At 28.9% G+C, this 12,547-nt stretch overlaps 2 protein-coding genes across 3 annotated transcripts in view; one reads left to right on the forward strand and one right to left on the reverse strand.

Annotated features, from left to right (window-relative positions):
• LOC136968895 (N-acetylglucosamine-6-sulfatase-like) overlaps positions 1-12,506 on the reverse strand; it is a 37,955-nt gene extending 25,449 nt beyond the window's left edge. Inside the window, exons 1-3 of the mRNA XM_067262959.1 lie at positions 12,363-12,506; positions 7,626-7,685; positions 196-399 (exon numbers count right to left, since the gene is read on the reverse strand). Of these exons, the coding sequence (XP_067119060.1) occupies positions 196-399; positions 7,626-7,685; positions 12,363-12,506 (408 nt within the window). The remainder of the gene's footprint in view (positions 1-195; positions 400-7,625; positions 7,686-12,362) is intronic.
• LOC136968863 (zinc finger MYM-type protein 1-like) lies at positions 3,993-7,478 on the forward strand. Of its 2 annotated transcripts, none has more exons than XM_067262913.1 (2): positions 3,993-4,419; positions 4,807-7,478. In XM_067262913.1, the coding sequence occupies exon 2, from the start codon at positions 5,527-5,529 to the stop codon at positions 7,345-7,347; it is 1,821 nt and encodes a 606-aa protein (XP_067119014.1). In that variant the 5' UTR covers positions 3,993-4,419; positions 4,807-5,526; the 3' UTR covers positions 7,348-7,478. The 2 variants fall into 2 exon arrangements, with proteins under 2 accessions (XP_067119014.1, XP_067119015.1); XM_067262914.1 differs by lacking the exon at positions 3,993-4,419 and adding an exon at positions 4,623-4,692.
• Positions 12,507-12,547: the final 41 nt, after the last annotated feature.

The following is a 12,547-nucleotide window of genomic DNA, read 5'->3' on the forward strand; positions in this document are numbered from 1 at the left end:
TCTGTAAAAATTACTAATTTTTGTGTAAGTAATTTCATTAATTTGAAAACAAAGGAAAATTTTTCAAACTAAAAATCAATCAAAACCAAAATTCGATTGATTCTACAGAATGTTACAATATTTTAATTTAATATGAAAGACTTAATTTAAAAAATTTGTAATTTACAAAATTTTATCAGAATTGGTTATGGGTACCTGATTTAAATATTTTCCAGCATAAAACGTAGTATAATTTTCTGTTTTTAGGTAAGTGATGAAAGTTGCCTTTTCAAAAGTACTTTGCCAGAGTTTTGACGAACAATTTCCACTTATTGAATTATTAGCAATTCCATGATTGTGTGTATATAAACCTGTTAAAATACTTGCCCTACTTGGACAGCAAAGTGGGGTTGTAACAAACTAGAAGGAAAGAAAAATAATTTATTCTTATGTATAGAGTTCCATAAAATATACAAAATGCAGATATTCTTCATATAACTAAGCATATTGCATGCATAAAAAATTTATCAATAAAATAATTTAAAAACTATAAATATTTTTACTTAATAATTACAGAGTATAACGATATTTTGGACTCTTTGAAATCAATCACAGTAACCTAAAGCAGTAAAAAGTGACCTAAAAGGGAGAATTAAAAGAGATATTAGTAAAATAATAGATAAGAACAAAGAAGAAAAAATACTAATAACAGATAAAAGAGCAAAGCATTATTTTAAAAACTATAATACGGTTGATAAATTTTTAAAAGAAAATAATATAATTATCCTTAGAGCAGATAAGGCAGAACAACTTATTTTAGTTGATAATGAATAGGAAAGAAACAAGAGATTGGAACTAGTCAAAAATGAAGATTTCAAACATACCATTGAGCCTGTTACCAGTGTGCATCTTCTAATAAACAGTTATCAGGTTATAATGCAAGAGTTATTAGTTACCTGAAGAAGAACCTGAGAGTTCGAAAACATTTGTAACAGTCTGTTTATTAGAAAACGCACACCGGTAACAGGCTCAATGGTATGTTTGTTTACTTTATTCCAATGTAGTATCACTGTGGTTTAATGAAAATTTCATAAAACTAAAAGAGGATCCTAGAACTGAAATAATAACAAATACAAATAAAGAAATTAAAAAGATACATAAAGTAAAATGGATAGATACGAAAGAAAAACAATTTATATTGAATCCATCAAATAGCAGAAACCCATTTTAAAAATTTGATTCAAAACTAAACCTGGAGATAAATGTAGATTGTTAGTTGATTTCTGGAATTCTATTTTTTGTATAACTTAGAACATTACCTTAAAAAAAAAAAAACTACATGATATCCCATACTCTGATTACAGAATAACATCGGCAGATGAATTAATTAACAGAATATTGAAATAAAATTTTAACCTACATACAAGCTGGTTAGCCTAGATGTATCCCAATATAAAAAGAAAATGATAAAAAAAAAAAGCTTACAAACACTGGATATACCATAAAAAATGCAAACTTATGAACCTTATAAATGAAATTCCAGTATAATTTAATGCAGATAAAATGCAAACGTTTTTATCTGCATTAAACTACATTGGAATTTTATTTACTAAGTCCATAGGTTTGCATTTCTTATGATACTTTATTCCAGTCTTACAGAGTTTGAACACTGAACAGACAAAATTGGATCAAAAACTAATTCAGTTAATGTATTTCAGTAATTATTTTAAAATTGATAAAAGGTATTTCTGCCAAAAAGATGGCATTAGCATGAGTTCCATGACAAGACCCCTCATGAAGAAATTTGTATGAATACAATAGCTAATAAATTAGCTAATTACCAGGTATAATCTTTATAGTAAGATATTTGGATGATTTATTTTTGTTAAAAGTTATATCTTAAATCATAACATTACAATAGGGAAAAGTGATTTTAAAAATGCTATGCTTAAATATAGAAAGTAAAGAAACATTGTGATTTCTTGTGTAACCTATGAAAGTTATTGATAAAAATAATTTTATGTAATTTTAATATTACAAATTTTTATGTTATGTTATTTATGTATCTATCTTCTTTAGTTCACACTCTAGTTTTATGAGTTTATAGTCTTTGTGTTAGAGTTCTTTTTTGTATGTGTAGAATAAAGAATGGGAGAGTTGAAAGAGTTAAATAAAATTCTATAGAAAGAGCAAGCCTTATCTTTTATAAAACTAAATATAATTTTTAAGAAAAATAAAAATAAATTTCCAAAAATTGTTAGAAAGTATTGGCTGTACCTGCTTTCAAATTGACTTTAACCATAGATAACCAATGGGCTATATGCAGGAAATTACAGTAATTGATATACAACCAAACAGCTGGACAGCCAAAGCAATTAAGGTGTCAGCCTACCATTCTGGGAAACCCAAGATTGAATCCAGGCAGAAAACCTAAGAATTTTACATGGGAAATCTGTCCCAGATATATTAGACTCTGTTCCTCACTGTCTGACTGTCCCTATTGTAGGCCTAGACAAACCTGTAATAAATATTATTAAAAAGACTCTTAGTACTCATAGGATAAAAAAAAAGTCAAAAATGAAAAATAAATAAATATAAATATACAGGGAGCCTGTGGGCAAAGTAAAATTTTTCTACTTTAATATGATATTTTACAGTTTTAATTTTTAGCTCTCTGAGAAAGGAACTTCCTCTGTAACATGCAACTCTATTGTTCAGCTTTTGGACATTCAATTTTCATACACAGTTTTAAAAATGCATTATATGTAAAAGTCAAGCATATATTTTATACAGGCAGTCCTCTACTTACGAACATTTGACTTACAAACTTTCGAAGTTACGAACAAAGCCGACAGATGGTGGGTTAAAGTGCAGTTGGTTATTTTTTATGTATAGTCAAGTTTATTTTTGAAGTTTTACGTTAAAACATTTACAGTACATACATATGCACATTTGTAGTTGTTTTAAATGAGTAATTTTAATAAATAATGTACTGTACATGTGATTGATTTGAATTTATACTTCCCTTTAACAATCTTAATTCAACATTATTCAAGTAGCCTAAACATTACATAATTGTAAAAACAACGTTGTATTTGAGTTTTGCACCAAACATCGTCTTTTCGAGTTATAAACTTTTCGACTTGCGAACAACCGCTACGAATGGATTAAGTTCGTAAGTAGAGGACTTACTGTATATCAATAACATGGTGAAACAGTTTATATGATTTGGACGAAACAATGGACTATTAAACCACATAATGGAATATTACATATTGGAACATAAACCAGATAACTGGATTGTAGAGAATATTTCTATCACTAAAAAACTCTAGATTTAAATTTAAAGCCTTGGCTACATCAGACAGGTAAAATACATCTCCAAAAGAGAGGCAAACCCAAAACAAACAATAAACAAAAGCAATTGATATGTACAGTATTAAGCATCTGATAAAAGAAGAATTATCTGAAGTTAAGTTTCCTTATATTACTTAAAAGTAAATAAATACAGTATATCCATTTGCCATTAATATAACACACAAAATAAAACAAATATTTTATACTGTTTATTATATTTATTTGCATATATATATTTATGCAAATAAATATTATGTCACAAATGTATATATATACACACACATTTGTGACATATAATAATAAAAAATACAAACCTAATTAATTTGAAGACATAGCTTTTTTGGGAAGGACTATGTCTTCAAATTATTAATTATAATTATGGCCATCGGACGAAAATCTACCATAAATATTTTTATTAAAATCTGATAGCTTTATCATCCAATTTACCAGAAAGTTACAGAGCTGAAATTGTAGATGTGTAAAGTGTTATTTGTTTCACATTAATTAATAATAATATTTTTAATTGAATATTACAGATAGATTAATCTGTTTCACATTATATTTTGAAAAACAATATTGAACAGTTTACATCTGTAGTATAAACAGGGCCGTTCCGACCCGGGGGTGCAGAGGGTGCGGGGCACCCGGGCGGCAAGCCTAGGGGGCGGCGCGAGCCGCCTTAAAAAAAAGGGAAAAATTAATTTATCATTAAATTAATATAATACATAAATATTATTCTAAATATTATCATTAAAATACTACTATTCTAATATTATTTGAATATATGTACTATTCTAAATATTATTAATTATATTTCAAATTCAAATTTTATATACACAACTTATTCAGGCCACAACAAGTGGCAAGTATAACAGTTTCTTGTTTTAACTCGTCTTAAGCTATTTTTCACGTCGGTCGCGAGGAAGATTTTACAGGAAAATACTCGTCTGTGGTCAAAGCATAGAAATGCACGCACCGGGATAATTTCTTTTATTTTAATTTTAAACGTGTAATCGTGTAAATCGCAACAGCTTAAAAAGTTTTTGTTTGATATCGTGGTTAGAGAGACAGTAAAAATTAAAGGTGAGTACATACATTAATTTGATTATATTTTGCTTTTGCGCGGTTAAATAAAATTTAAATAATATTTTGTTAAATTAAATTTATATTGTGTAACAAATTTATAACTTAAATAATAATACCAACATAATAACAATAGTAAAACATTTTTCTTTTTTTTATTAGTAAAATATAGTTTAATTAAAGATTAGCATAATCTTAATATCTTTTTGTTTTGATTAAAAATGTTGAAATTTTCAGACAAAATAAAAAATTTTGTAAAGTTTCCTTTCAAAAGTTGGTATTTTTCGAAAAACAAAGCTTAATTAATTTATGCTTCTTTAAATCTTCGAAAACAAAATTTTTTCGACGAATCATAACTTGGATTCATTTTTTTTTTTTTTTTGGTAGATGTCTGATAATCGAAAAAGGCTTTCTGGCGCACAGTACAGAAAAAGAAAGCGTGAAAAGGAAGAATTAGTTAAAAAGGCTAGTGGTTCACTCGAAACGTTTTTAATCTCAACAACATCACAGGAGGCACCATCAAGTTCCCAAGCTCGAGATGTAAATGTGACGGAGACCGAATTCATAGTGGTCAGTAGCGGGGAAAAAAAGGAGGACTCGTCGAATACCAAAACTACAATGGAAGCAGGTGTTTTATTAAAAGAACAAAGTCCTGAAGAAGTAAGTTTTGAAAATGAAAATCTTCATGTTCATGAGGATCCTAACTATTGGCCTGGTGTTTTATTGGATAAAATTAAATTAACTCTGATAGAGTTAGGGCCTACCCAACTGACAGAAGCTGATATAACGTTTCCTTTAAATAAATACAATAGAGGTTTCTCGTCTATTTATTATTAAAAAAAACTGTGTAATGGGGAAATAATTCCAAGAGTTTGGCTGGTGTATTCTAAATCAAAAGACTGTGTATATTGTTTTCCTTGCAAAATATTTAAAACTTTTTCTAGTGGTTTAGTTGAGGGTTATAATGATTGGAGACATTTAAGTCAGGTTATAGAACGACATGAAAAATCAAAAGGTCACATTTGTAATACAAAATCTTGGATTGATCTAAAACAATCAATTTCTTCTAAAACGACAACTGATTCACTAAATGAGAAATTAATAAACATGGAAAAAGATAGATGGGTTTCTGTTTTAAAAATTATAATTTATGTTGTTAAATTTTTAGCCGGTCAAAATTTGAGTTTTAGGGGTGAAAATAACAAGATATATGAGCAACAAAATGGAAACTTTTTAAAATTAATTGAAACAATTGCAAACTTTAATGATACGATATCCGATCATATTAACAGGATTAGAAAAACTCCATCAAATATGCCTCATTATTTAGGTGTTCATATTCAAAACGAACTAATTTCCCTTCTGGGAGAGAAAATAAGACATGAAATTATATCTATGTTAAAAGCTAGTAAATATTTTTCTATTATTTTAGATTCGACTCCTGATGTAAGTCACAAAGACCAACTTACTGTTGTAGTAAGGTTTGTTTTATTAAATAATAAATCAAAGCAAATAGAAATTAGGGAGCATTTTTTGGGATTCATTTCAATATCAGATTCGACAGGACAAGGCTTAACCAATGTTTTATTGGATTTTTTGGAGACTCACAACATTTGTTTAGGAGATTTAAGGGGGCAGGGTTACGATAATGGTGCGAATATGAAGGGTCGCAATAATGGTTTACAAAAAAAAATTCTTGAATTAAACCCTAGAGCTTTTTACGTGCCTTGTGCGGCCCATAGCTTAAATTTAGTTGTTAATGACGCTGCAAAAGCGTCTTTAGAAATTACAAATTTCTTTGCTATTGTGCAGGAACTTTACGTTTTCTTTTCTGCATCGACTAAACGTTGGCAAGTTTTAAAAGATGAAATCCCAACTTTATCATTAAAACCTTTTTCTAGTACTAGATGGGAAAGTAGAATAGATGCTTTGAAAGTTCTTAGATACAATTTGGCAAAAATATATGACGCTTTATTTGCACTTTATTCTGATAATAGCAGAGACCCTGAAACCAGAAATATGGCAAATTCATTACTCTTAAAAATCAAGTCGTTTAAATTTATTTGTTCTATTATTACATGGAATATTGTGTTAACAAAAATTAATATTGCAAGTAAAGTGATGCAGGAGTCAGATTCTACACTACCTAATATCGTTTTAATCTTGGAGCAGACGAAAACTTATTTATCTAATATTAGATCAAATGAAGGTTTTAATGATATTTTAGAAGAGGCCAAAAAAATTGCCGATGATATCGACTGTGACCCTTCGTTTCCTCCGATTAATATTGTGAGACCCCGAACAAAAAAGCGATTATTTGATTACGAGTGTGAAGACGAGGCACCTAAAGACCCGGCTGACCAATTCAAAATTAATTTTTACTTTGTAATATTGGACACCGCATTATCAAAATTGGAAGAAAGGTTCGAGCAAATAAAGCAGCATGATACATTGTTTAATTTTCTTAACAACCTATATAATTTCCTTCAAATGGATAAATCAATTAGATTTGCAAAATGTAAAGCTCTAGAGAATAGTTTATGTGATCCATGTAAAAATCAAAAAGATATTTTAGCTCAAGATTTATATGATGAAATTGACAATGTTGCACCCTATATTTCCTCTGAAATGAACGCATTGAATGTTATTAACTACCTATTCACAAATAACCTCATCTATCTATTTCCAAATTTAGTAATTTCTATACGAATTTTCTTAACATTACCTGTCACAGTAGCTAGTGGGGAAAGAAGCTTTTCCAAACTTAAAATAATAAAAAATTATCTACGATCCACAATGGGGCAAGAAAGGCTTTCAGACTTATCCATTATTAGTATTGAAAAAGAGCTGTCAGAAAATATAGATGTGTCTAACATTGTTAAGACATTTGCATTAAAAAAGGCTAGAAAAGCAAACTTTACTGTATAACTTATTAGTAGAAATAGTAGATATGTTAGCATCCTTGCCTGTATGTATGAATTATGTATTTATTTCTTTATTACATTACAAATAAGTTGTAACATTATATTCTATTAAATAAACTGTGTATATTTGTACAATTTTTTTAACTTAAATTTACTTTATCTTTTTTATTTGTAAATTTTTAACAACTTTGGGGGAAGGGGCGGCAAAATTATTCTCGCACCCGGGCGGCAGATACCCTAGGAACGGCCCTGAGTATAAAATCTATAAAAATATAACATTACCATATTTTTAAAAATTGCTCCTTTATCTGATAACAGTCTTTTAGTTTTCTGTAAAGGTATCTGTAAAACAAAAGATAGTCTGTATGTAAAATAACATTTAAATGTGTAATAATGTTAGTAATAATTTTAATTAGACCAATTGTAAAATTCATAACATCAAAATACTGATTTTTTGTCTTAAAGAATAAAGAATTATTTTAAATTTAACATTTAAAATAGTTTTTTTATTCTTTTAAACAACATCCTACTATGCAATACTTTCATATTTAATTTTATTATTTTGTAGACATTTTAAAATATGTTTTTTTTTTTATAATATTAATAGATATATAATAGATATATAAATATATCTATTAATATTATCTAAATATTTAGAAAATTTGAAGCATACAGTGCTAATTTTATTGTCTAAACTCTAAAAAACTATTGAGTATTTAGTTAAATGGCTAAAATATTTAATTTAATATGTAACTTTGAAACCATGTTTCAATAGAGAACTGTATTAAATTAAATGTAGTACTGATAAAATGAAATTTTGGGAAATTGGTGTTTGACCAACCATCCCTGTTTACTTTGGATAGTCTAAGAATACACATCAATTGTTCTGAAATACATTCTGCTAAGAATTTCAAAAATCCCATTGTTCATAAAGCCTTTACAAGAAAATTCTATTAGAAGGAAAAATAAGTTAAATGGATATATATAAATTTCAAAACCAAACTTATAAATAGCAGAAGCAATATCTAGTTTGAGCAATTGTTCTGAATTTGAAATAACGTTTTGAATTAAATATTTATTAACTGCTCCAAAGAAGTCTGCATCATTTACTATTCCAATTTTTCAAGTACTTTCAAGTTTCCAGAACTTATCTTCAGGGATACAAATCTGACAAAAATTATTAACCAGTACACACCAGTAAGAATTTCACTCCTAGTTTAATACAAACCAAGTTTAATAAATGAACACTAACACCTAAAACCAGAACAGATTAATTCAATTCAAAATTAGTACTTTTACTAAAGTACAATTTTTAAATTAATCTGTGCTGTTTTAGGTATTAGTCTTCATTTATGTGAGGTATTCCTGAGTTTAATAAATTTGCTAGAGTTATAAATAAAATTCACTAACCTTATGTAGGCCTTGCATTTAATTGTGAAAACTCTTATGAATGTTTTTGTTCCACACGTAAGACCTTCTGCAATTAAATGCAAGACCTACATAAGGTTAGTGAGTTTTATTTATTGGGCTGCAATTTTAAAAAATTGTAGACCTATAAATTCTCACCGTCATCCTTCTTTCCTTAATCTCGACAATGGAGTTAGACAGATGAAAGACGAGACCAAATATGGAAAGTTTAGGGATAAGAGGCGCCAATTAACTATATAAGAACTTCCGATGCAAATCAGAAGTAATATTATTTCAATTCAAAAACTTTCTCTCGAAAGGTTTTAGATAGATGACTGGGAGGTAGAGAGCATATATGTTAAATTAAATTAATTAAAAATATGATTAAAAATTGCAGCTAAGCATTGTAATAATGTCACAATAAATAATTGCTCCTATTGATTAACGTGTTGCCGTTAAAAAATAAATTTATTTGCTGGAGTTAGTTTTCTTATGTACTTTCTTTAATTTTTAACAATACACTGGTTAATAATGTGAATTACTGTGAAATGATGATAAAATAGCAAGATGTAAAATGTCATATTAAAGTGAATTACATTTTTTAGTTGGCAGTTCTTTTGCCCTTAATGTAGTTTGCAATATGCAAAATAAACAATTTAATATAAATAAGCACACAGTAGAAGTAAATAATCTGCTTTTATTTTCATAGCAAACATATTAAAAAGTTTATATCCTCATTTATCAGCTTCAAGTGTTGTTCACTTGAGATGATATCATCACCAAAACTGCTTTATAATTGTTCTTATATTGTTTGATTATTAAATATAATCAACATTCGGAAGATAAATTATCACAGAAAAATCATAGAATAATAATGCTATCAGAATATCAACAATACGTTTATCATTTGTGCTATTTAATCATATCTTCCTAAAATAAATGAAACTCATTTAACTTATTATATGAATTCTCTGTACTTTGCCATGAAAATATTGTAGACATTAACATTAAACTTTTTTGACAGAGTAAAGTTTATAAAGTATAATTTGACAAAAAACAATAATTTAAAAATTTTAATAATTGTAAACTTATATTTTTTGTGTCATATAGATTGATATAAATCTTGATGGATTTACAGTTGTTCCAGACTGAAGTATAACTAAGATGGCTATACGAACAATGAAGGTAAAGGCATCAGACTGCTACTCCAGGAAATTTGGGATTAAATCCCAGGGATTTTACAAGATATAGCCTGGATACATTGGGCTTTGTCTCTCATCACTGGCTATTGCCTTTGTGGCCTTGGTGAACTTGTGATGGTCTGGTAAAAAGCCTTTTTCAGGTCCATCTTAATTCCTGCAGGGCATATATTCCTGTCCTGCGGTTCATTCTGGTGACATTTGTGATAGACAGGTTCAACTATATATATACAGTTAAACCTGTCTATCTCAAATGTCACCAGAATGAGAAAAACCTTTGAGATAGCCAGGTTCTGAAATGTAGAGGTTCCTATATGGTAAAAGGTAATAGGTTTGATTGGAGATACGATATTGTATTAATATAATAGCAAGTACAGTACACACCTGTATTAAGTATAAGTAAAACATTTTTGACATACCTTAACAGAAATATTGAATAGTTTGTCAATAGTTTCTGATGTCTGACTTTCTTTGATCAATAAGAGGCAAACCAATCAGAGAAAAGTAGCATTAGTTTTAACTAGGGATGGAGAGTCGGTGGAAAAATACACGACACCCAACTCTCGAGTTGGTATTTTTTAAAAGCTACTCTGACTTTCCATCCTCAGTTGCAACTACGTACCGTATTGCAAGAGATTTTTCTCAACTATGATTTATGCTACCTAGTGGAAAATAAAGACTGTTTGTTTTTTCAGATAAGCTTTCTTAACTTTTGCCAAACAAAGATATCGGTATAATATGTCCCGTTAATAAAATAAGTCTGAGTAGACATTTTAAATACTATACTATAAGATAAGGACACAGAAACATATGATTTAATATGATTTATGCTATTAAAATTTAGTCTCTGAGCTTTGAATTTGTAATTGACACTTCAGTCCATAATTTTAGATATATTTGTTTTTTATTTTTTTATTTACAAGCAAATGGAAAAGTCCAAAGACAATTGACTTCTGCCCCCAGATAACAAACTCCAACAAAATAAAAAAATAAACCAAAATAAAAAAACAATAAAAGCATTCAAAATTTAACAAATAAAAATGTAATGACAATAGGAAATAAAAGACTGTTTACGTATAGAGGTTTTGGTAGAAAATTATTTGAGATAAATTTTGGCAAAAAATGCAGAAAAAAGAATTTTGAGATAAAAATGCTTGAGATGTACAGGTTCAACATATATATATATATAAATGTATTAAAAAATAAACTTAAAATAATTGAAATAGAAATATACAGTAAGACCCCACATAACGATGTCTCGCTTAATGCCCATTCAATATAACGCGGTCTGCTCGATGCCTAAAAAAAACTCAAAATTTATGCCAATTCAAATTAATGCAGTATTTCGTCGATTCATATATAATACAATTATTCCCAAACACGAACCAAACAGAAAAAGGTGGCAATTCGTCGTAGCACCGTACTTCTCTTAAATCTACATTTGTTTTGTGCAATTTTGGAAAAAATATAACATCACGGATGCCACAAGAAATATATCGACTTCGCTCGGCAAGAATCAACCGATAAATGCATGAACAGATCATAGAAGAAATTATGGCTGCAGGTATCCAAGAATTCTCGTCGAGAAGAGCCTATCACTGCATCGTTAGGTCGACAAAATTGTCAACTTAATCGATACAGGAGATGTAGAGGAGCAGGATATTGGTGAGGTACTGCAGATTTCTGGTAGGAGCCTTACCAACGACAACCTTCAAGACTGGCAGAACAAGGAATTCCCGAAGAGATTCCAAAGACGAAGAACCCAAAAAATTTCTCTACAGTTTTCCTTAGTAAAAGTTTGGTAACCATAACCGAAATCGTCAATCAAATTGTAGCGAATGATCCAGATTTTGAAAGAAGTGCAAAAGCAAAACAAGGCGTTTTGGATGCGATCTTCTGCTACCGACATTTGCTTTGGGAAAGAAAAAGAAAGCGTCAATGAAACTACACCACTTCATTGCAAAAAACAAGAATTTCAGAAGAGCCAGGACCTTCGTCACAAAAAAGTAACTTTACATTTCTGTGCACATATGTTTATGTGTTATTTAACATATATTATTATCCAAAAATTTACATAAAAATAACTTAAAATTATAATAAATTTTGCTTATTTTTTGATCGCGTTTCCCTATCCCTATTTACTGTATGTTAAAATGGTCTCGTTTAACGCTGTTTCGATTAGCGCTTTGTCGTCTAGGAACGCATCCTCCGCGTTAATAATAATAATGTAATTTTCATGGAGCAATACCCTAATATGAACTTTGATGACTGCTCTCTATGAGTCATGTAACGGAAATATAATTTTAATTTCTGTATTCCAATTCGAATTTAACTGTTCCGAGTTACTTATCATTATAAAAGTTTTCGGAATTACTTTATTGTATGGGGGAGGGGGAAAAAACGTAACACTCACGAGACCTCCGAGTTCGACATCTTGATCATCGGTCAAGATAAATATAAAATTTGGGCGATTTCTATTCGTAAAGTTTCTTTCTTTCGATAATATTTGAACGATGATCGAAAATATTATAAAAACAACGTGCTTTGCGAAAGTCATTATCTAAATTTGGACGTAACAAAGCACGAGCGAAATCGATC

Source organism: Centruroides vittatus, unplaced genomic scaffold (genome assembly GCF_030686945.1).
Source record: "Centruroides vittatus isolate TY-2023 unplaced genomic scaffold, ASM3068694v2 contig_165, whole genome shotgun sequence".
Classification (NCBI taxonomy): Eukaryota; Metazoa; Arthropoda; class Arachnida; order Scorpiones; family Buthidae; genus Centruroides; species Centruroides vittatus.